Source organism: Wallemia ichthyophaga (genome assembly GCF_000400465.1).
Source record: "Wallemia ichthyophaga EXF-994 unplaced genomic scaffold scaffold3, whole genome shotgun sequence".
Taxonomy (NCBI): domain Eukaryota; kingdom Fungi; phylum Basidiomycota; class Wallemiomycetes; order Wallemiales; family Wallemiaceae; genus Wallemia; species Wallemia ichthyophaga.
Genome location: NW_008806276.1, coordinates 437,715 through 461,068, shown reverse-complemented (window position 1 = coordinate 461,068; position 23,354 = coordinate 437,715). Strand labels below are relative to the sequence as shown.

At 45.6% G+C, this 23,354-nt stretch overlaps 11 protein-coding genes across 11 annotated transcripts; 8 read left to right on the top strand and 3 right to left on the bottom strand.

The window, feature by feature from the left end:
• Nucleotides 1-216: 216 nt before the first annotated feature.
• On the bottom strand, nucleotides 217-1,366 carry J056_002903 (Solute carrier family 25 member 40; the record flags this gene model as incomplete). The annotated part of the gene is made up of 3 exons (XM_009268207.1): nucleotides 217-892; nucleotides 946-1,174; nucleotides 1,219-1,366. 3 exons carry the CDS (start codon nucleotides 1,364-1,366, stop codon nucleotides 217-219), a joined length of 1,053 nt encoding a protein of 350 aa, XP_009266482.1.
• Nucleotides 1,367-1,633: 267 nt separating this feature from the next.
• Nucleotides 1,634-2,482, top strand: J056_002902 (Eukaryotic translation initiation factor 4E; the record flags this gene model as incomplete). The annotated part of the gene is made up of 1 exon (XM_009268206.1): nucleotides 1,634-2,482. The coding sequence occupies one exon, from the start codon at nucleotides 1,634-1,636 to the stop codon at nucleotides 2,480-2,482; it is 849 nt and encodes a 282-aa protein (XP_009266481.1).
• A 662-nt stretch (nucleotides 2,483-3,144) lies between these two features.
• J056_002901 (40S ribosomal protein S23) lies at nucleotides 3,145-3,865 on the top strand (the record flags this gene model as incomplete). The annotated part of the gene is made up of 4 exons (XM_009268205.1): nucleotides 3,145-3,519; nucleotides 3,569-3,634; nucleotides 3,689-3,701; nucleotides 3,753-3,865. The coding sequence occupies 4 exons, from the start codon at nucleotides 3,145-3,147 to the stop codon at nucleotides 3,863-3,865; spliced, it is 567 nt and encodes a 188-aa protein (XP_009266480.1).
• A 386-nt stretch (nucleotides 3,866-4,251) lies between these two features.
• On the top strand, nucleotides 4,252-5,152 carry J056_002900 (Protein SET; the record flags this gene model as incomplete). The annotated part of the gene is made up of 4 exons (XM_009268204.1): nucleotides 4,252-4,262; nucleotides 4,313-4,464; nucleotides 4,515-5,068; nucleotides 5,120-5,152. 4 exons carry the CDS (start codon nucleotides 4,252-4,254, stop codon nucleotides 5,150-5,152), a joined length of 750 nt encoding a protein of 249 aa, XP_009266479.1.
• Nucleotides 5,153-5,365: 213 nt separating this feature from the next.
• On the top strand, nucleotides 5,366-7,007 carry J056_002899 (U-box domain-containing protein 72; the record flags this gene model as incomplete). Its single annotated transcript, XM_009268203.1, has 3 exons — nucleotides 5,366-5,378; nucleotides 5,428-5,580; nucleotides 5,629-7,007. 3 exons carry the CDS (start codon nucleotides 5,366-5,368, stop codon nucleotides 7,005-7,007), a joined length of 1,545 nt encoding a protein of 514 aa, XP_009266478.1.
• Nucleotides 7,008-7,085: 78 nt separating this feature from the next.
• J056_002898 (uncharacterized protein) lies at nucleotides 7,086-8,766 on the top strand (the record flags this gene model as incomplete). The annotated part of the gene is made up of 4 exons (XM_009268202.1): nucleotides 7,086-7,170; nucleotides 7,225-7,907; nucleotides 7,962-8,255; nucleotides 8,314-8,766. The coding sequence occupies 4 exons, from the start codon at nucleotides 7,086-7,088 to the stop codon at nucleotides 8,764-8,766; spliced, it is 1,515 nt and encodes a 504-aa protein (XP_009266477.1).
• A 107-nt stretch (nucleotides 8,767-8,873) lies between these two features.
• Nucleotides 8,874-9,738, top strand: J056_002897 (Clathrin light chain; the record flags this gene model as incomplete). Its single annotated transcript, XM_009268201.1, has 3 exons — nucleotides 8,874-8,947; nucleotides 8,999-9,552; nucleotides 9,605-9,738. 3 exons carry the CDS (start codon nucleotides 8,874-8,876, stop codon nucleotides 9,736-9,738), a joined length of 762 nt encoding a protein of 253 aa, XP_009266476.1.
• Nucleotides 9,739-10,833: 1,095 nt separating this feature from the next.
• J056_002896 (uncharacterized protein) lies at nucleotides 10,834-14,144 on the top strand (the record flags this gene model as incomplete). The annotated part of the gene is made up of 3 exons (XM_009268200.1): nucleotides 10,834-11,747; nucleotides 11,793-12,845; nucleotides 12,953-14,144. The coding sequence occupies 3 exons, from the start codon at nucleotides 10,834-10,836 to the stop codon at nucleotides 14,142-14,144; spliced, it is 3,159 nt and encodes a 1,052-aa protein (XP_009266475.1).
• A 665-nt stretch (nucleotides 14,145-14,809) lies between these two features.
• On the bottom strand, nucleotides 14,810-20,708 carry J056_002895 (Nucleoprotein TPR; the record flags this gene model as incomplete). Its single annotated transcript, XM_009268199.1, has 7 exons — nucleotides 14,810-14,967; nucleotides 15,014-15,187; nucleotides 15,232-16,333; nucleotides 16,378-17,692; nucleotides 17,750-20,001; nucleotides 20,046-20,323; nucleotides 20,387-20,708. 7 exons carry the CDS (start codon nucleotides 20,706-20,708, stop codon nucleotides 14,810-14,812), a joined length of 5,601 nt encoding a protein of 1,866 aa, XP_009266474.1.
• A 129-nt stretch (nucleotides 20,709-20,837) lies between these two features.
• Nucleotides 20,838-21,794, bottom strand: J056_002894 (uncharacterized protein; the record flags this gene model as incomplete). Its single annotated transcript, XM_009268198.1, has 1 exon — nucleotides 20,838-21,794. The coding sequence occupies one exon, from the start codon at nucleotides 21,792-21,794 to the stop codon at nucleotides 20,838-20,840; it is 957 nt and encodes a 318-aa protein (XP_009266473.1).
• Nucleotides 21,795-22,733: 939 nt separating this feature from the next.
• J056_002893 (Protein RER1) lies at nucleotides 22,734-23,325 on the top strand (the record flags this gene model as incomplete). Its single annotated transcript, XM_009268197.1, has 3 exons — nucleotides 22,734-22,771; nucleotides 22,874-23,083; nucleotides 23,133-23,325. 3 exons carry the CDS (start codon nucleotides 22,734-22,736, stop codon nucleotides 23,323-23,325), a joined length of 441 nt encoding a protein of 146 aa, XP_009266472.1.
• Between the last annotated feature and the right edge of the window lie 29 nt (nucleotides 23,326-23,354).

Here is a 23,354-nt window from a genome sequence, read left to right as displayed (position 1 = left end):
AATATGTCATGTATGTAAAAGAAGTCTCTCAACAGATAGTTTATCATTTTATTGCAATCTTTGTTGCGTGTTTTTTGTAGCATGTTACGTTTGTCTGTGTGTCTCACATACCACTCAACACTCAGCAGTCTACTCATTACACACTCGTAAAATACACTCATAAATTAAGATACTTCTATGGAACAGAAACAGAAATAAATTTACCGATGCTCCTTTTTATGGATATCTATTAGACCAATATTTTGAGACCTGCGAATAAGTTGCAATCTGTATACCGCAAGCGGGGGCAATTTTAGCGACGCGAGGGCTCAAACCGGCGAAGAGAGCTTTTGGACCTTCGACGCGAAGGATATTAAAAAAGAGGGAGACCATCGAAGGGTTTTTCTTAGCCAGCTGTCTCGGCAGAGTAACCTCATGAGAAGCATCGACCAGTGCCTGCCTGCGAGTTTTGAGTACGTCGAAAGGAGAAGTGACAAGAGCAGCGCAGATACCACTGGCCGCACCTGCGACAAAAGGTGTACGAATCGGTGCTTCTATACCCTCATACCGTATCATGCTTCTCTTGATCAGCTCGAAACCGGCCCAGTAGAAGGAGCTGAAGGGCACATCGCGAGCTAGCGTCCAATCCAAACCACGCCATAGCACACGCAGACCTGATTTACGCACGGACTGACGAAGGGTTTGGACTATCTGAGCGGGCGATTGCGTCGAGCTGGCTTGTAGACGCGTTCGCAGCAGCTCCAAGGGAGAGATGACAGTGGCGGAGAAAGTGCGCGCAATGGCACCAGCAAGGAGAGGGGAGAGAGCAGTGTTGAGACCGCTCTCGAGGAGCGTGCGGTGAAGAGACTCATATCCAAGCATGTAGACGGCATTGGATGGGATAGCCATAAGACTAGGTCGTGTTAGGACGTTTAAGTTTAAGTTTGTTGAAGTGAGACAACTCACAGAGTAGGCGTTAAGCCCTTCCAGAGTGCGCTGGGGCCTTCAAACTTGCTTATCTTGATGACGGCATCTAAACTACCGTTAAGGCGTTTGTTGCTCGATGTAATATGGTCTGATATGGGGTGTGCGTGGTGTGGCAGCTTCTGTGGCGGATGGGCTGAGTGCGTTCGTCGCTGAGAATGCCACTGTGACTGCGTCTGGAGCCGGACTTTTATCACGTCAAATGGCGTCACTGGGCGGTGTAAGAAAGTGATAGCTGGTGATACAACGACGCACTGGAAAGAGAAGTCACTATCGCCCCGACACTGGCAGCTATGAGCTTCGCAGAAGGCGGGATAATTGGAAGTGGTGGTGCGGCTGCCGTTGCTGGGGTCGTCGCCGCTGTCGCTACAGCTGCCCGGTGTATTTGGTCATCGTTGTCCATTTGAGGGAGCCGAACGGGCGGTCTGGTGGTAGACAGGCGCTTGTAAAAACGTGTTAAGCCATACTGAGTGCATGTATGCTAGATTCAACCGCCCAATGTAAATCACAACGGCTGTCAACTGTGATGACAAATTTTGCACCAACGAAGAAGACGGGGAAAAGGAGGCTGGTAGTATTGGCAGATAGTGTCTGCTGTTGGGATTAAAAATTTTGTAAATGAAGCAGCACCCACGCAGATCTCAGGTTGTTTACGATCAATCATCATCCAATGACGAGCACAACGAGCAACGATAAAAGCAAAAGCACGCTGCCAGAGCCTGCGATATCCGCGTCAGTGCAAGCCATCAGCGATTCAGTGGATAACTTGAAATTGAAGGACAAGACTGATAAGTCAGATTTGGAGGAAGGCGAGATAAAGGAGGAGGATATAAGCCCAGAAGATATGAAGACGGTGTTTGATGATGCTACAGGGTTTAACGTTAAGCACCCACTATTCAACGCGTGGACGCTCTGGTTCGATAATCCTTCGAAAAAGTCATCAGGCGCTCACAACTGGCTCGATGATACAAAAGAAGTCATCACTTTTGACTCTGTTGAAGAATTCTGGGGTCTTTACAACAACATACTCCCGCCAACTCACCTTCCTCAGAAAGCTAACTACTACCTCTTCAAGCGCGGTATTCGTCCTGCTTGGGAGGACGAAGCTAATGCCGACGGTGGTAAGTGGAGTGTCCAGTTCCCTAGAGAGAAGTGGAGAGACAGAATTGATAGACTTTGGTTGGACACTATGTTGTCTGCCATTGGTGAGACTCTCGAAGGCGACCTCAGCGAGGATGCAACCAATGATCTCATTACAGGTGTAATCATTTCGACTCGCCCTAATTTCTTCAGATTGGCCATCTGGACAAGACAGACGACCTCTGTTAACACAGAACTCACCCAGGAGGAGAATGATCTGCATGAGAGGATAGAAAGACTCGGAAAGATATGGAAACACGATGTGCTTGGTTTCACTGAAGGCCAGAAGTTAGGTGGTGGATTGGCTACTGAAGTTGAGTTCGTCGGTCACAAGGAGGGTGAAAGGAAGCAGAGGGCTAGAGGTAAGATTGTAGCATGAGATGCGTCAGCGTTTTAGGTGCTTCGAGAGTGGTTCGAGTGAGGTCGCAGGTTTGGCAGGTGATGCCATTCTTAGTGCTAATCTTGATACCACTTGTCGATGCTAATGAAAAATGATGCTTATGCCAACGTCCACCACCCTAAACCCTCTCACTACTATCAATGCTCACACTACAATTATTCTATCGCATTTTTATCTATTTCTCTTCTCATTTAGACATGAGCAAATATATCATTTCTTGTGACTGGCGTGTGTATGGGGTGTACAAGGATGTGTTTTGAGAGGAGCCCTAGCTCTATGCGTATCTGAAGCTGCTTCAGATGTTATAGTAGGATTACATACTAGAAATCAAAGCTATGTCTAGGCAGAAAAGATAATTAGCAGATATTGATGGCGTACGAACAAGTTGATATATAATGGACGTGTTAATTCATGCAAGTTATCAACCTTCCGCCGTTGAAAACACGGCACAGAGCCAAGGCGAAAGCAGACCAGAAGCCAAATTGGGAAATAGAAGAAGGAAAAGAAGCGAAACAAAGAAATCGACGTATTCCAATTTACACCATTTAGGCACAATTTTACGCTATTCGAAATTTTAAAATTTGGTGATGAGAATTTCTGATGAGCGTCGCAACTTCTCTTCAGCGACCAAGTAGAGTACAATGCCACGCGGACTTCAAACAGCACGCAAGCTCAAGACCATCAGAAGAGACAACCGTTGGGCTGACTTGCAGTACAACAAGAAGGCCCTTGGTAACTTCTGGAAGACCTCGCCAACCGGTGGTTCCTCTCACGCAAAGGGAATTGTCCTTGAGAAGGTCGGTGTTGAGGCTAAGCAGCCAAACAGTGCTATCAGAAAGTGTGTGCGTGTTCAGCTCATCAAGAACGGCAAGAAGGTTACTGCTTTCGTACCAAACGATGGTGGTCTCAACTTTGTCGACGAGAACGACGAGGTACTTATCTCTGGTTTCGGTAAGAAAGGTAAAGCCAGGGGTGATTGTCCTGGTGTCCGTTTCAAGGTCGTTAAGGTCTCCGGTGTGAGTGTTAAGTGCTTTCACTGAAAAATGGTGCTAACGTTTTGCTCAGGTTGGTATTTCAGCATTGCAAGTTACAATAATTCATTCAGAAAACCTACTAACCTTACTGCAGATGGTAATTTACTATTAGGCTTGCGTGACTGACGAATACTAACCACTGCAATCACAGGAGAGGTATCAAGGTGAGTTTATACTATTTTTGTCTCAAGGGCTTCACTGACTTTATGCTACAGGAGAAGCCAAGATCTTAAGAGCTACGCTTTGCGTTGTTCTGGCTTCAAGACCAGCTGACAACATCAAGATTAACAAATTTTCCAAGTCATTGATGTCATTTCGTTCCAAGTGAAGAGACTGGAGTGTGTTGATAGAGTGACGTGTGTTTGTGTTTATGTCTGTTGGATGTGTTATGGATATGTTGAGTTTTGCTGAATATTTTCTAACACGATCTTTGTGTGAAAGGGATTTAATATTGTAGTGATATGAACTAAGTCATAAACGATATAGCACAATCAATCACTCATAGCCCTCAATCGCACAACCCTCACGGCACTCTGTTCTATGACGCGTATTCGAAGCGTAATGAAAATTGGTTTGAAATCAAGTGGAGAGTAGGTGGTATATGTGCTGCTTCTAGTAAATCATCGCGTATTTATAATAAAATCACTCTAAACGGCCTTCAACCTCTTCATTCTTCGCGCCTTCTTTCTCTCTCTAGTACAATCACTTACAAAAATGACAGCAGAGTGAGTGATATTAGAGGAATATAAACACGTCTTACACACCCACGCTACAGAGAAGTTAAACTTGAAGACGCCCAAGTAGAGACGCTGGTTGAATTGAAGAAGGAATCTGAAGTTTCGGCTTGGAACGCACAGAACGAGCACCACAAGATATTCAAGCCATACTTTGAGAAGCGTGAAGAGAAACTGAAGGGAGTTCCACAGTGTGAGTGGTGGCTGCTTTGGGTGGGATAGCCTTCTTATACGACGTAACAGTCTGGCCAGTCGTCTTCCGCAACCACTCATTCCTTAGTGTTGCATCAGCAGCACCTGGTGATGCAGACGCGCTTAAGTCATTAGAGAATGTTAAAGTAGAGAGAAATGAGAAGGATAGCAGAGAATTCGACATTGTCTTCACATTCGGTGAAAATGATTTCTTCGATAACAAGACATTCACAAAGTCATATAAAGTCGTTGGAGGCGGTGAAGGTGCACCTTCTGCGGATGATATCATAAACTTTGATCCAGAACGTGATTTGACTACGAATAAGTGTGAAATCAACTGGAAATCTGAGGATAAAAATTTGTCAAAGAAGCACCCACGTACGCTTAATGTGGAGGATGTTGACCCAGATGCAGCAGGTGATCCAGGATCTTTCTTCAACTTTATCGCAGAGGAGAAGGATGCACTTGAAGTTGGTTCAATCATCGCAGATGAGGTTTACCCAGGCGCAATTGACATATTCATGGGTCTTGAAGAGGGCATTATGGAAGACAGCGACGATGAGGAGGACAACGATGAAGACCCTTCTGCAGAGATTGATTTGGAGGTGTGTTGGTAGTTCTTTTGGTAAAATTATAACTCACAGGAGATATCACAGGCCCCAGAAGCTAAGAAGCAACGCAAGAACTAATTTGATTGTCTTTCGAGAATATTTTGTCAACCCAGCCTTTAATATCATGTCTTGAGTCCTGATTGTGAGAATTTTCAGTGAGTTTAACGCGTGTTTGTTGGTTTGGTATGAGTGATTTGAGGGTGTATATGTATCAGTACGTGTATAAATGGCAAATATCCCATTTCCAACGAATTATCTCATCTTGCACCTTCTTGTCTCCACACAGTCACCATGTTCTGCGCAAGTGAGTGGAAGACGAAGAAATAAAAGAGATGTAAGCTAATATTCGACAGTATCTGGTGAACCACCACAGCAGCCAGTTGTATCTGTTAAATCTGGCCATCTATTTGAAAAGCGTTTGATTGAAAAGTACTTGAATGAAAATGGCAAAGATCCTATCTCCGGGGATTCGCTGACTGCTGATGATTTGGTTCAGCTTAAAATTGGTTCGTTTTTGAGTTGATTCGAGGTTAGTACCATTCACACACCCACAGAACCAACAAATGTACCTCCACGCCCACCTACGCTCACTTCTGTACCTTCTCTACTCTCCACTCTGCAATCTGAATGGGATTCTCTCGTTTTGGAGACTCATTCTCTTCGCGAACAGTACGTTAACGGGAGGAAGGATCTTGCGCATGCCTTGTATCAGGTGGATGCAGCACATCGCGTTATAGCCAGGCTCATGGTGGAGCGCGATCAGGCCAGAGAGGCGCTCAGCAACATTAATGCAGCTACTGGTGCAGCTACTACTGATTCTAGTCACGCCGCCCAAACTGAGAATGGTGATGTAGAAATGCAAGAGGAGACTAAGCACGCTCTTCCACTCCACGTCACTGCGAACATCGACACAGTCGCAGCGGCTCTGACTGCCGAGCGCAAGAAGCGAAAGGTGGCAGAAGGATCAGCGACAGCGGCGACGATCCGCGCATTCGGTGTGCACGACACACTCACTTCCTTCCATTCGGCGTCACCAGCTGGTGTGAATGCCGTTGGGTTGTCGACGGCGAACAACCTCCTCCTCACAGGCGGCAACGACAAGCATGTGCAGCTGTACGACCGCGACGCAGGCAAGACAATTGCAACACTCAAGGGCCACACGAAGAAGGTGAATGCACTCCAGTGGAGAGAAAAAGAGGGATGCAAGACGGTCGTGGTGTCGGGCGGAGACAAGCGCGTGCGCGTCTACGGCGAGGAGGAGAAAGGGTGGAAAATGATTGGCGAGTTCAAAAACAGATCTAGTGGGGAAGTTACGGGTGTTAAGGTTCACCCTACTCAGCAGTACGCGGTTAGTGTGGGCACTAATCAGACTTGGTCGCTGCACGATCTAGACACGTTGGAAACTCTGCTCGATATTGGCCCCGTTGAGGGCGAGAAAGGTGACTTTGAATACACGGCTCTCGACGTGCATCCCGACGGTGGCATTTTCGCTACTGGCACACAAGCCGGATTGGTTAGAGTATGGGATTTGAAGAGCGCCAAGATGGCTGCTAATTTCCAAGTGTCGTCTTCACATGGCGCTGTTAGCTCACTATCTTTCTCGGAGAATGGCTACTATTTGGCTGCAGCTTACACTGGTAGTGCGTCAGTGGAGGTATTCGACCTGCGTAAACTGAAATCTGTCCACACTTATACGGCGGATGAGGGCCAGTCTGCGCCTACCGTCGTCGCGTTCGATCCTACAGCGCAGTTCCTTGCTGTTGGTGGGAGCGATGTGAGGATACTGGCGAACAAGACCTGGGAACAGCTCGCTAGGCTGGAGGATAACACGGGTGAGATAGAGTCGCTGGTCTGGGGCAATGCCGGTAAGGAGCTCATCGCTACAGGAATGGATAGGGCTGTAAGGGTGTATAGCGCCAGTGATAGTGCGTAGAATTGAATTTATTTTATTTTATATTCCCCCGCTTGTGTCATATGATTGTGTGGTTGAGGTGTTTAACCACAGCCAACCATGTCCAAGAATAACCCAGAGAAGATAATCACTGCCGATCAAGTCGCACAGCACAACACGAGAGAATCGTGCTGGATAATCGTCCGTGGGTGTCCAGCCAATCAGCGATAAGGCGATCTAAGCGTGATACATGATATAGACGGGCGAGTGTACGACGTGACAGAATTCCTGCCAGATCATCCAGGTGGAATGCGCATTATACTCAAGTACGCTGGCCAAGATGCGACTGAGGAGTACGATCCGATACATCCTCCTGACGCGATAGTGGATAATCTGCCGCCATCGAAGCACCTCGGCAGGCTAGATGAAGGGAGTGTGGAGAGTATCAAACAGGAACAGCGCATCCCGACAGAAGAAGAGCGCGAGATGGCCCACCGCCACTCCACCAAACCCGCCTTATCGGAATGTATATCACTCCACGATCTTGAAACAGTCGCGCGGCACGTAATGCCCAGCAAAGCGTGGATGTACTACAGCTCAGGAGCCGACGACGAGATAACCCTGCGCGCTAACCACTCGGCATACCACCGCATCTGGTTCCGGCCTCGCGTCATGCGCGATGTGAGTAGGGTGCACTTCAGTACGAGCTTGTTGGGACAAAAGTCTAGCATGCCCCTCTATGTCACCGCAACTGCTTTAGGTAAATTGGGTCACCCGATGGGTGAACTTAACCTCACTCGCAGCGCTGCCAAGCATGGTGTCATTCAGATGATTCCTACACTCGCCTCATGCAGTTTTGACGAAATTCGCAGCGCTGCATTGGAAAATCAGACTCAGTGGCTGCAGCTTTACGTTAATCGCAATCGCGATATTACTGAGAAGGTGGGTAGCGGTAGTGGTGATGGTGCAATATCGCATGGCTAACAAGCGTGGCAGATCGTACGCCGTGCTGAAAGTAGTGGCGTTAAAGGCCTCTTCGTTACCGTTGACGCACCGCAGCTGGGCAGACGCGAGAAGGATATGCGGATGAAGTTCGACGATGTTGGTACGGATGAGCAGAAAGAGTCAGGGGAGAAAATCGATAGGAGTCAGGGAGCTGCACGCGCAATCTCGTCTTTCATCGATCCCTCTCTCAATTGGAACGATATGGGGTGGCTGAAGAGCATCACTAATATGCCCATTGTTCTCAAGGGCGTTCAGTGCTGGCAGGATGCCGTGCTAGCTGCGCAGGTGGGTTGGTGGTGTTGTTGATGCTAATAACAGCGCTAACACTAAAACTCATATGTAGCACGGTTGCGCTGGAGTTGTACTGAGTAACCATGGCGGACGACAACTAGATTTCGCACCTTCTGGTGTGGAGATACTGCCGGAAGTTATGAGTGCTTTGAGAGACCACGGCGTGTCAACTGATAAGTTCCAAGTCTTTGTGGATGGAGGGGTTCGTCGTGCAAGTGACATCATCAAGGCTGTCGCACTGGGTGCCAAGGCGGTCGGCATAGGCAGACCATTCATCTACGCTTATTCGGCGTATGGAGAGGAAGGAGTGGACCGGGCAATGGAGATACTGCGCGATGAGTTTGAGATGTGCTTGAGATTGCTCGGCGCCAGGTCGCTTGATGAGGTCACGCCGGAGATGGTCAATTGCTCTAATCTCGGAAGCGCTGATATACCCAAAGATTATCTTTTTACTGGAAATTACGAGAGATTGAGTGGACTAAATGATAAGATGAGTAAGCTGTAGGGAATTAAATGGATTTTATATTTTATACTTGGTTCATGACGTCTTGATGGCTGCTACCGGTGCTAGCGGTATTACAACCAACACGCAGCACACAAGACGCAAGAGAAATGAGCGCAGATTTACTAGGCGATGAGAACGACCAGCGTCTCGATCCAAATGTCGCAGCGAGTGCGTTTCCAGAGTGAGCAGAATATTCAGCCATGTCGCCGGAGGACGATCTAACGCAGTCCAGCATCGATGGCGTAGACGGCGCCGGAGAGAAATACCCAGATATCGGCGATATTGGCGGTGTTGGTGGTGATACCCAAATGGATAGCAGCACACGGGGTATATCACCATCTGGAGCACAACCGGATGAAATAACTCAGTTTGAATCCTCATTCCCGGCGTTGGAAGGTGAGGAGGTGGATAGTGGTGTGCTTGCTGCACCTGCTGAGCCTACTGAACCTGCTATATCTTCCGCACCCTCTGCGCTCTCCGTACACGCTGCAACTGCTCCAAAAACACCCGTCTCCGCACCATTATTCTCCGCTAAGCAAGATAGTGAACCAGAGTCAGAAGCAGTGCGCGAGTGGGGCGAGAAACGTGCTTCTGAAATAGCTACGCGTGACGCAGCATCGGAGAAAGAGAAGGAGGACATACGTCTCAAGGCAGAGCGTGCAATTGACAGCTTTTACAAGGACTACAATACGCGCAAAGAGACTAAAATTAAGGAAAACAAGCAAGAGGAGGAGAAGTTTATGAACGAGAGGACTGATGGACTCGGAAAGGGGACAACCTGGGAGCGTGGGTTGGGGTGTTTGCGTGCATATACCTCATACTAATACATACGGCACAGGTATTTGTGGCTTGTTGGATGTGGATAATCCGCACAACAAACAACTCAATCGCAAGGACATGTATAGGTTTAAGGAGGTGTTGATGGGATTACGTAAGCAGGGTGATAGAGCACCTGGAGCAGCTGGATATTGATAAGGTGATGGCAACATCAATAGAAATCACAGTTGTGTAATCTCAATACATTCTTTACGTGACTTGAATTGTTGGGTGCAGTTGCTATGGCAGTGGGTATATTCTCTGGCTGCTCTGTCCACAAAAACGTCTTGACGTGCTGAGATAGGTGCGAGTGGAGGGAAATGAGGGAGTCTTGGTCCAATGTCTTCAAAACGACTTTACGCATGTTAGGAATGTTATCAGGGTTCGTGTACTGTTGAGTGAGAATGTCTTGATTTGTACTCTGTATAATTGCAGTTGCTGCGTGTGCGGCTTGAGCGGCGAGCATCCCGTGAGTCCAGGAGCGCAGGGGGTGAGTTAGAGGGGTATCCACAAGAGCCATCGACTCACATCCAATAAATCAACTCGCAGTATAATTTGAATTATAGGAGTTCTATTCATTTTCAAGGGTTTTGAATAAACGGTCAACGTCAGAAATGGGTGGAGAAGGTGCGCGTTGAATATTTCAAGGGTGAAGCTAATGAATTATTAGCCTGGTTATATTTGTTTAGTGTGCTAGCAGCGGCTGGGTTGTTGTTTACCATGGTATTCTTTGTGAGTTTGATTAAGGTATTACTAGTCATGGTTATTAGTAAATTACTAGCAATCAACACTAGTAAATCCTAACCATAGATACTAGTAAATCACTAGTAGTTCATACTAATAAAAATCCAGATAATCATGTTCAGTGATTTAGAGTGCGATTATATAAACCCAATAGACTTATGCAACAAATTGAATAAATTCATTAAACCAGAGATTGGATTCCATGGCTTTTTGACGGCGTTATTCTTGGTATCTGGGCAGTGGATTACACTCCTAATCAATACACCTCTAGCTATACACAACGCCCGTAAAGTATATCACTCAAACTACTCGTACGACGCAACAGAGATATTTAGAACTCTTTCCACCCACAAGAAGGAGAGCTTTATCAAGCTTGCTTTCTACTTGATTTCTTTCTTTTTCTACTTATACAAATTGATTGTAGCCCTCATAAATGAGTAATTGACCTTGTTTCCTTGTTTCCTTATTGTTGGTTCTTGTTGTACTTCCACCAACTCAAATGCTCTAATGCATTTTATATCCATCCTATGTCGTCCTTCTTCTACCTCTGACAGCCCAAACAATAAAAATTCTTCCTTCTCCCGCTTTTTCCTCTCTTTTAGACGTCGTTTAAGGCGATTTAGACGTAGCCGGCGTGCAAGTAGAGGTAATCAGGCGGAGGCGGAGGCAAAAGCAGAGGCAGAAGCATATTCACAGCCACATTCACCCAAACACTCTCCCACACACCCGACTCTCCACCCCATCGACTTGGACTTTGGTGATAACTTGGTATTCGAAATCGATAAAGCTCTGTCGTACACAGACTCCCAGCGCAATATCTATTTCTATCCAACCCCGGATCCTCCCCCACCAAGTCCATCGAGTAGTCTCTCCAACAGCCCCCCGAACCACTCTTTCACCCATGAAAACCCTCCGAGTCCCGTATTCAAGCTTATAAACAACATCGCCAACTCTAGACGCTCTTACTCTCCAATTCCTGTAAGCAGTGATTCTATTTTGCTCTCAAAGAAACACCAAGACAATCTCAATAGTCAAGACACACTGGGCACACAAGACACACAAGACATCCAAGACATCCAAGACACCCAAAATATGCGAAACACCCAACACGCCCAAGATCCTCCCCAGGAACCCCCACACCTCTCCAGAATCTGGTCTTCCTTATCTCACAACTACGCCTCCTTCACCTCCAACAAGTCCTCCCTTTCCCCAAACAAAGCCATCTTTATACGCGAAACCTTCAACGCTTTTAAGAATATCGACAGCGTCTACTCTACTTGCAACCAATACAATCTCCACACTAAGTACAGACGTCAACTCCTCTTCGACTGGGTCTACGCTCTTATTGACGACCTCAACACTCACCAAGTCGCTCCTGAACGCAGCGCATGCCTTGATTCATTGGCAGTTATTTTAGAGAGGTTTGTTGTATACTCCATCCCCACCCCCTCTAACCCCCCAAACAGCAAATTCCTCTCTCCTCTCTCCATCGCTGCTCATATCCCACACGATGAGCATACCGTCTGCAATGTACTCTCCGACGTCATACGCTACTCTCTCTCAAAACTTAACAGTCGCGGTGTATTCCAGAACACCATCTTCTACTGCGGCAGATATTTTGCCATAGCCTTTTTCAGAGTGCCTGGGGTGGCATATCAGCTGTTGCAGCCACTAGACGTATCAAGCAGGATACTAGCAAAGCTAGTCAAGGATTCTGGGTGGTGTGGTGCCAGTCTCGCCTCTAATTTCCCAGACCATCTCAAACCACTCACTCTTACCCCCATTCCCACTTCACACAAAACGAGCGCTATCGAAATAGCCTGCCACGAGGAGACCAAGGCGTACATCAACGCCTTGCACAGCTACTCTCCCAGCACTTCCTCTTCCTCATACATTACGCTCGAACCCGACAACTGGCTACGTAGATGGACTTCTGACGACTCGGAGCTTTTCTTCAGCTTCGTGAGAGCCTACCATCGACTAATGCATCCTATGTCGGGTGGGCATGATAAAGATGGTGAGGGTTGTGAGAGTGTTGGTAACTGCACCACATCCACACCCACCCTCTTCTCCCTACCTGGTTACGCCCACCTAAGCTATGTTCTTCATTCAAAAATGCTCTCTCTTCTCAAAGGCGACATATACAGCGTCACCACAGGCACCACCAATAGTCTAAAAGGAGGGTCTAATGAAGTGGCGGAAACTGCCAATGTCCTCGCACCTACCAGTGGCAAACCGAAGCTGCTAGACCAGGCTAATCGGAGAGTAGTTAGTACGATGCAAGATTTGATCCAGGCTGGTTATGTGAATGTTGTAGATTATCACCTTATGGTCGCTGTACACTCTACTAACCTTTATAGCGCACCCCAGGTGTTCTGTCTATTGGATGCACTTGATGGGATTATTGCGGGAGTTTACGAGCAGCGCAGTGTTGACAAACTCGATTTACCTTTCATCCTCCATTTCCTCGCTATCATCCTTAAGCAGTGCGATCACGTCCTGACGCTGATACGAACCATGTGAGTGTAAAGAGGAGTACGGAGTGTGCTATTGCATTTGTGCATTAGTGCATCACACTCCCTTTCTCACCTCGTTACTCGTAACAAAACTCGCTGACACATGGCAGATCATTCATATTCACCCACTTCGACTCGCTGTGCTGCACACTCGAGACAAGGCGCGCACTGTGCATCGATATCCTCCTCGACCAGGCGCTTTTCACACGCCTCACACTCTTCTGGTCGCAGAGTGTAAGGTCGTACTGGCTCCGTCTGCTTGTGTTCAGAATTGGACACGTTCAGGGTGCGACAGAGCGCGACGACGCGTTTGGAGGTGGGAGTGTAAGGGAGGATGAAAATGTGAAGAGGTTTGATGATACCGCACTCAATCACAACGGCAGAAATGAGGTGGATCGTAGCAGTAACAAGAACAATAATAAGGACAATGATGAGGATAAAGATAAGGACTGCTCACATTCTAACACACTCTCACAATCTCACTCGCTCACACTCTCCATCCTCCTCACTCTTAACACCCTCCTCAACAAAATTCATCGACGACATGAGCAGCTTGAGCCGGATGGGGTGAGTGAGGCTGAGCACGAACGCGAGCACGATTCGGAGAATGAGTTCAAGCAGGAGAATAAGCGTAACTCTATAATTGAGTCGTCGAGTGACACGCGCGAGAATGGGAGTGAAAGTGAGATTGGTAACGGTGGTGGAAAAGGAGGTAATACCCCACCAACAACTATACGTACCCCTTCAGCAGCGACAGGACTAGGATTAGAGTTTGATGGTGCATCGACATCAGTACATTCACCTCAGTTACATGAACAACTTAACCAACCTACTACTCCCCCTCGCACACCCAAAAAAACCTTCAGCTTTGAATTGCAGTCACCTACGTCGTCATCCTCATCACCCAGCTCGTCGCCGCAGAGTGGTGAAAAGTGTGAGGAAGTTGAAAAGTATGAGAAGGGCGAGAAGGTTGATAGTGAGCACTCGGCTAACAGGGTAGAAACGAACTGTGGATCAAGTGCAGAAGAGGAGACTACAAGAACTGCCGCAGCAATACACACTGCTTTCCTCCCTGAACCAGCAGCCAAGCTGCTAATCAACACAGGCAACACATTCAACACGCAAACGGCGCTTTCTCCCACAGATAGTCTCGCCTACGATCCATCTCTCCACACATACGCTTCAAAGGCCCTTAACGAGTATATCAACATCCTCAACGTCGAATATCAGTACCAGGACTGGCAGTCCAAGTTGGTACCGAGATTAACCGTGCAATGGCCCGCTGCTTTTACGTTTGATTGACGCGCTGTCAATGTAGGTGCACTATTTTGACGGCATTTGGACTTCAAAGCAGTACAAAATTAACGATATGATAACGTGAATAGATTATTACATGATTTAAATGATTACGTGAAACGACAAGGGAAATGACTTTGGAAAAGCATAGGCATAGACATAGGCATAAGCATAAGCATGAGCATGAGCATGAGCATAGGCAAGTGCAACTGGCAAAGACAAGAGCATAACATGGAATGGACTTCAATTTTTATTTATTCTCTTCCACATTATTCAAAAATCGGGTTTTATATTCATTTGACACACTTCTATACACCCATTTACGGTTAGATAATTGGTTCACTGTTTTCAAAAGACTTCAGATCAAACACGAAACAAATCACGCTATCTATACCACTTTCATATCTTTTATTAACTCTTATCCAGCTTATAAACGCGCCCGACTTATTTCATGTCATTCTACAGGGCATTTTACATTCATCATTTTATCTACCATTCTGGCATGTATCTTACCACGTCACAAAATATATGCATATCTTTCATTAGCTCTTTTTAGTTGCAGAGCCCCATTCACTCTGAGTAAAACTTAACAAAGCTAGGGACATCTTGTATTAGAAAGAAATAATTCATAATTCATTTACATAAATACACGATTCTCTTATCACACTTTCCTACTCTTTGTCGTTCTCTTTACTTTTTTTGGCGCTGCCTTTTATAGACTTCTCCGCAGTCTCTTCATCTCTCTGTCTTTTTTGGGGTGTCGCACCGCTGCCACCCTGCGTAGGCAAGATTTTCCCGGCCAGGCCTGACAGTCCTACTTTTGCTTTCCCTGAGGCGGTTTGTTAGGTTAGCTGGTGATATCTAGTCGTACTCACTCGACCCATCGCCAGGGGTATGCCTCTCTAGCTTTTTGATTGGAGCCTTCTTACCAGCTGCTCCTGCTATGCTGATCTGACTAGGTCCAGAAGGTGCAGATTTTGTAGTCTGTGCCGTGTCTTGATTTTCATTGCTTGGCTCCTGCTTGCCTTTGTCTTGATTGTCTTGATACTCTAAGGTGCCGTTAGAATAATCTTTTTATATAAAAAAATCTCACCTATGTTCTCAGCTGGTGCTTGCTGATGCTCAGGTGTCACTGCAGGAGCAGGCGTCGGCGTAGCTTGTACTGGCTGACTAGTTTGAGCTGCTGGAGTTGCTGGATTTGCTTGAGCAGGTTGAGAGGCTGGAGCTGGCTGTGCTGGCTGCGGTGTTTGGGTAACTCGTTGTGCATCCGCGCTACCATTAGCATCAACACCTTTACTGTCGTAGACCGCCACTTTCTCATTCTGCTTCTCCGACTGATGTTCAGTCTGCTCAGGCTGTTTTTCATTCTGATTCTTTTTTTGTGGCTGCTTTGGTGCTTTTGGTGCTTCTTTTTGGACAGGCTGACCAGTATTTTTCTGCCTTTCTTTTTCCACTTGCTCCCTCATTCCAGCCAAAGATCTATCTTTGACTTTGCTATTCATTTCAAGTCTTTTAATTTGTTCTACCTGCTTCTTAATTTGCCCTTCTTTTTCTTTGATAGTCACTTGCAAAGACAATACCTTGGCCTTGTGATCGGCAAGCTCACTCTCAACAGCGCCCAACTTTTGCTTCAGTTGCTGGACTTCACCGCTTGCTGCATGGGCGTCTGTAGATTGAACAACAGTTGTCTCGACAGCACTTTCAACATTCTCTGCTGGCACCGCAGCAGCAGAAGTACTTGCAGCTACCTCGCTCGACTCGCTTCTAACCTTTGCAATCTCCTCTTCTTTAGTGGCAATTTGCAGTTTTAATGCCTCAACCAACTTTTCGCCCTCAGTGGCCTTGGTACGAACTTCAGTCAGCTCCTTTTCGAGATTTGCCTTCTCGACACCGTCATCAACATGCATTGCAGAATCTGCAGTACTCTTGTCGGTCTCCTCCAACTTCTTCTCAAGCTCTTTTTTAGAAACTTCGATAGTTCCATATTCAGTCTTGAGTTTGTTGAGCTCCTCAGTAATTTTGTCGAATTGGGCATTCTTCTCATTGGCACCATTCATCTGATTGTTTAAGTCGTTAATTTGGCCTTTGAGACGGTCCGTCGTAGCTTTTTGCTTTTTAGTGTTTTCATTCGACCTCCGTACGACATCTGAGTGTTGTTCTTTGGCCTTGGCAAGGTCTTCCTCCAACTTGTGAACCTGTAATCTGTCAGTTTAAAATTGCTCAAAGTCAAAATACCCACCTTAGTATTGCTTTCTTCCAACTCCTTTTTAACTTGGTCGAGACTGGTTGTCAACTTCTCCGCATCATCTTTGTATTTTTGCAACTCGGCAGGATCGATGCGCTCATACTTGGACAGAATCTGCTGGTTACGCTTCTGCCATCTCTCCGCATCTTCTTTCCAATGCTCAACCTCTTTCTTCGACACAGAAAGCTCAGCTTGTAGATTACGAATTGTTTCTTCGATCGGCTGAATCACATTCTGGGATGCTTGCAAAGCAGTTTCTAATTCGAGCACCTTATTCCTATTTCTATGACTCTCAAATCGAAGTGTGGAGTTGCTTTCTCTGAGTAAATTAAGTTGATCGATCTTGCTGAGCAATTCCTGGTGCTGGACAGCTGAAACATCACCGCGGGCATTCTTGTTGCGTTCCTCAGTCAGCAATGCTCTCGTCTCATCCAAGCTCTCATTAAGACGCTCAAGCTGAGTCTTAAATCGAGTGTTCTCCTGCTTGGCGAGTGAGAGTTGTAAATCGATGTATTCGCGCTCATTGCGGAGGTAATTGATCACCGATTGTAAGTCTCCGGATGACTCACCCTCGGATACATTCACATTCACTTGCGCGTCACCTGTTGTGGCTGTTGCACTCGACGCCTCCGATACCTTCTTGTTCACACTTTCTAAGTGCTTGTGCAAGACTTCGTTCTGCCCGACTATCTCATCGTAGCGCTTGCGCAACTCGCTTTGCTCCACACTTAGCAACGATTTCTGTGACTCCCAGCTAGCTTCGCCTTGCTTCAATGCTTCCTCAGCCGTTTGTCTACCCTCTTTAGCTTCCTTGGCTTGTGTGAGATGATTGGTGATCTGCTTCTTGGTGTCCTGCAACTGATTGACCGTTTGTGCGTGTAATAAAACCTCGCGTTGGTATTTCTCGTGGTTCTCATTTGCTGTGGTTGTCTGTTTGTCGCGATCATCGCGCAGCTTGGAGAATCTAGACTCTTGTTCTCCCTGTGCGTTGTTGAGATCCGCGAGCAGATCCTCCAATGTCTTCTTCTCGTGTGCGTATTCAGATCTTTCACTAGTGAGCTTCTGGTGCAACTCATCATTTTCGCCCTGCACTTGCTCAATTTGCGCTGTTAATCCCTCCATTCTGTTTTCCAATTGACGAATCATAGCCTCTTTTTCTGACAATAATTTATCTTGAGATATCTTGTAGCTGTCGTATGACTCATTCATTTCCTGGAGAGCATTCTCATTCGCCTGCGCAATCTGCTTGAATTGCTCAATGTGTGTATTTGATTTACCGACCTCAGCTTTTGTAGTTTCGAGTTCGGATCTGTTTTAAATTCTGTGAGCGAAACGAGAAACGAAGATAGCGAATAAATCAACCCACCTCAACTCAGCAATCTCAATTTGCAATTGTTGTTCAGTTGATAGATCTGTAGAGTCACCATTCCTATTCTCAAAAACCGCCAGACGCTCCTCCTTATTCTTGAGCTGTTGAGTGAGATCTTCAACGCGCACATGGAGGTGGTCGCGGGTGGTTCGATACTCCACGACATTCTCTTTGGACGTGTGCAGCTCATTCGTGAGTTTATCAATCCTATTTTGATACTCCTTAGACTCAATCTCTCTTCTGAGCGACAGTTGCTTGTGTTGATCAGACTCATGTGTGAGATCCTCTTTAAGCGTTTTGATGTTTTCTTCGAGATTGGCGATCTGCGTGTCGTATCTGCTCCTGCTATCTCTCGAGGACCTCTCCAACTCTGACTGCATTGATTGAAGGTTCCTCATCAAGTCATTCAGGTGCACTCTGTCGCGTGACAGTGACTCATTATCAGCCAGTAATCTACTTTCTATACCCTTATGCACTTCCTTTTCAGTCCTTAATTGACTATTTTCGTTTGCTGTTCTATCGAGCGTACCCTTCAATCCAATCAGCTCCTCCTGTACTCTATTTATATTAATTTGCTCGTGAATTAAACTAGACTGTAGTTTCTGGTTGTTGGCGCTAAGATGAGAGATCTCCATCTTGGACATGTTATGATTCTCAATTGTCATCTCGTGGCGCTCGTTGAGGAAATTATTCTGAGCGTTGGATTGTGCTAACTGAACTTTCAAACTACTAGTCTCACGTTGTGCAGCAGCAAGTGCGTCTCTCAGTGACTTGGTATCTAAACCCATCTCAGTCCTGTATGCATCAAAGTTGGCTTGGAGATCTGCCATGAGAGCGGCATAATCTGGAGTTTTTTGTTGTGATTGACTGAGATTCTCACTGCCAACATCCTCTTGACCAATATTTGTAACGTTCTTACCCGACTGAGCTAGTAATCTTCTGAACATGTCTCTCTCTCGGACATAGCTACCGGCTTTCTCACGACTAGATTCCATTTCATCCTTGAGCTGCTGAATTAATTCATAAGCCTCTTGCAGTGACTCATTTTCATTCTCCTTAACTTTAGCTTCATGTGCTGAATCGGCTTGCTCGAGTTTATGTCCGAGTTCTCTCGACACTCTCAAGAGGTTTTGGTTCTGCTTTACGAGCTCTTCAGTCGAAGCGAACAGAACGAGTCTGTCTGAAATAGCCTGGTCGACAGCCAACTGATGCTCGGAGGCAGGAGCGACCTGTTCGGCGTCTGTGGGCAGTGATGGATCTTCAATAGCTGCAATTTGTCTTGTGAGGTAGGACACTTGTCTGGATAAATCGACAAGAGATTGTGATTGTAATTCTGATTCGCGTTGTGCGTTTTCAGCCACCAATCTAGCTTCCATTTCTGTAGCCTTAAGTGCATCTCTCTCTTCCATAGATTCTGCAAGTTGGGTGGCAAGACCATTTGCTTCATTGTTTCTTCTTTCATACTCTTTACGTTGTTCTTGAAGGATTGGAGCACGCTCTTCAATCTCACTGACTACATCCGCTAAACAACTCTCCAGTCTTCGTCTCTCAGCTCTTTCGCGGTTAAACTCATTCTCGAGTTTGGCATAGTCGGAGTAAATTTCAGTAAATGATTTACTACCTTTGTTGAATTTTGAGGCAATCGAAGCTGTTGGTGAGAGTGCGAATGAAGTGTCAAATTGTCCAGTTTGTGGTGTTGACGGGATTGGTGTACCGTTGCCCGTGTTAAGAGCTGTGTTAAATCCATGAGCTCGTAACTCATTCAACTCAGTATCTAACTCTAAATTCCTATGACGCTCCCTGGCCAGCTCCTCGTTATGTGACAAAGTCTCAGACTCAGACTTGGCTACAAGGACATCGAACTCTTTGTTTACCTCCTCGACTCGTTTTCTAGATTCACTTTCACGTGACTCGAGTAACTCTACAACTCGCTTTTGGGTGTTGATTTCAGCTTTGTATTCCTCGTGTGTGGTAGCCAAAGAGGTCTCGAGTTGGGCCGACTTAGCAAGAACATCGGAAAGCTTCTTGGCTTGATTGTCGTAAGTGGATTGAAGGGCTGATAATTGTGTGGTTTGTGAGTTGAGCTGGGATTGCAAAACATCGAGCTGAGATTGGGATTCAGTCAACTCTGTATGCTTTTCACGACGGTATATACTAAACTCCTCCGCCTTTTTGTTAAGTTCAGAGTTGAGCCAATTCTCATTACTCTTGAGAAGTTGATTCTCCTGTTCAAGTGATTGAATCTTGTACTGTATCTTGTGAGATAATGTGGTTGATGACGCGCTCTACACACCTTGTTTGTAGTCTCAAACGACTTAACATCTTGAAGATCCTTGTTCAACTTTGAATTCTCCTCACGAGATTCAGTGAGACGTGTACGTAGACTGTCAACTTCTTCACCCAGTCTTTCAATATCGGAAGAGAGTCTCTCAACAAACTTGATAAGATCGCTCTTCTCTTCTGCGCTTTTAGCGTTCAACTCTTCCAACTCTTTAATCTTTTGGAGAGTTTCCGGTGAGTCAGCGGTGTTTTGAGATGATTGTTGGATTTTAAGTTTAATAACTTGCTCGCCTGTAAAGCACGTCAGCTTTGTGAGCTGTAAAAGCCACAAGAGTCATAATGACTACAACTCACGAGACAGATCGCGTTCCTTCATAATATCATTGTGACTGTCGATACTCTGCTTTAATTGAGTTTCTAACTCATTAATCTTACTCTCTTGTTCGCTAAGTGACTGCTCAGTGTCAATATTGTGCCGCAACGAGGCAGATTTCTCAGTCTCTAAGAGAACTTTGTAGTGCTCAAGTTGGTCGATGACGCGCTGATGTTCTAATTGAGATGGAGTGGAAGATTCAAGATGCTCTTGGTGTTCAGGCTGCTCCGTGTCACCTTGTTGAGTTGTGGAAGAGTCCTGAGCAGATGCAGATATACGACCTGCTCTACGTGTTGCTACCATTTCAAAATAACGTTGTCGCTCTGTTTCGTCCCTGTATGTGGGTGGTGATGAAGGGAGATAACGAAGAAGCTGTAAAATCAATTAATTTAATTGCAATGATGTATTCAATGTATTTGTAAAAATTACTCTTTAAGTAGGTTTTATATATATTCTCTTTCTCCCGAATGCGCTGCTATGTGGAACATCCACGTAAAGTAGATTCCACTCAAAGTAGCCATTTTCCTTGACTAAATCTGCATAAACTTGTCCTTGATCATACATTTGCGACTTGTCAACTTTCTGGCGATGTCCAAGCCTATTAATGCCACTACCGAGTGCACCAAACCAGGTACTACGCGGTTGTTGGTCGATTTGCTTAATTTCATCGCTTTCGAATCTCAAATCGGGGTTAATAAGCGTTTGCACACTTCTCTTTGCATTCTTGGCTAGATCTGTGACTGTAAGTGATTCAATCCACTCGGTCCAAGTCTGCTTGTCTTCACTATGAAGATGGGAGTGAACGAAGAATTTCATTATCAAGTGCTCCTTTCCAAAAGCATCAAATGCTGTAGCATGTTGTATTGAATGGTTCCGCCGTCTAGAGTCATGACCTTGTGCAAAACCAAGCTTTGAATCACCCATCCATTTCCTGATATCTTCTGATTGGCTAATTAAAGTGCAAGCGCGGTTATAAATCCTAGTAGGAGAGTTTGGAGAGAATAACTCAGTACCCATTGTATAGGCCAATAAACCAGTAACAGATGCACCAATGAGAATAACAGTGAATCTGGATGATTGCTGAGTAGCCCTTCCGACTTTGCCTTTGAAGGACTTTTGTTGAGAAAAGGACTTCTCTGGGGGCACGTCATCATCAGAAACGCTAGCAGCTCCAAAGGGACCAGCAGTATTGCCTCTACTGCGTGAGGATTCAAGTCTATCGAGTAATTGCTTTGCTTGTAGGCGTGTAGAAGCGCTGTCTACATCTTGAGAAGAGGTAACGGAGGAATTGTTCGATTTGTTGTTATTGGATGCAAATCGACGTGTAGCATTGAAAGATAGTGGATGTGATAACAGATTACTTCTGTTTATAACAGTACGTCTTAGCATAACTTTATCGGTTATAGGGAAATAGTTCAAGTAAAAAGATACTCGATGAAAAATAAGGGTGAAAAAATAAATAAATTATAAATTAACATTTCTATGTCGCTGCTGATAGAGTTTTTGAGGAGTATCTAGAGTGTTTGAGTTTGTGGTACTGCGATTGAAAGTGGCGCTATTGAAGCTGCTATTTAAACTGTTATTTAAATTGGGCTTGTAAGAATCACCAGGAGTCAACGGGATATCGCCATTGAAGTTATCTATTTTGGTGTTCTTACGGGGAGTGAGAGAGTGCTTCTGTTCTTGAGATAATTTAGCTGGCTCAGTTTTAGTAGCTGGCTTGTCGAACAAAACACTTAAAGCTTGCAGGAGGTTGAAAGTTAGTATGAAGGGAATAAGAGTTACTTGATTAAGTTTAGTTGGGTTTATATAAGCCATACGATACACCTACAAACACCAGCAACCCATTCACCTCTACCACTCCTCATCCATAGCATAAATAGATAATAATATTCACTACAGCTAATCACATACCACACAGCAATCGCAGCGAAATTGGCCTTGGCTCGTGATAAAGCAACGCCTCTTCTACGCGTTGTAGGTGTCACAGATAATGGAGGTTTTAATATACTCCAATCCATTTACGCGGCTTATTGGTCTTCTTTGGTCAGTGACAGCCAGCACGATGGATCAAACTCAAGGTGAGATATTTGAACAAATAAAATCATATCTAAAATAGCCTTAGAATCCACATTTAAAAAGCAATTCGATGTAAATTTACATCAGATACAAATGCAGATACAACGGAATCTGGATATCATCACCCCTTTCACTGTACACAGATGGATTGCAACTGGAATTATTATATTCTTGTTCTGCTCTAGAATCCTATTAACGCACGGATGGTACATCATTTGCTAGTTAGTTGATGTCTTTTGATTCGTGTTAATGGCTGACTTGGTGTTTCTTATAGCGCTTTATTCATCGTGAGTTTATTTTCTATAGCTTACACCCACTTACACCTTGTCAGTACTTGTAAGCTACATTGACACACTCTGACACATTCTGACACTGACACTCATCCACAGGCTCAACCTTTTCTTAGCCTTCCTCACACCCAAATTCGATCCTTCTATCGAAGAAGATGAGCAGATGGACAATATCGAAGGCGGAGCTGAGGATTCTCATTCAAACTCGTACGGCGGCGGCGGTGGTTACGGTCTTGGCGCAGGTGGTGTTATGGATCAAGACGAGGAGTTCAGACCTTTCATACGTCGTCTTCCTGAGTTCAAATTTTGGTTAGTTTCGCGTTAGTCGGCTCTGAGACATTTCTAAATACTCTTCCAGGTACTCTGCCACACGCGCCATAGTAGTATCACTTCTCTGCACCACTACCCAAGCAACTGATATCCCTGTATACTGGCCAATCCTCCTTCTTTACTTCTTTATCCTCTTTTCTCTCACCATGAGGAGACAGATTGAGTGGGTGACGAGTTTGGCAGTACAAACATTTACTCACAGCACCTCCACAGACACATGATAAAGTACCGTTACATCCCCTTTGATATG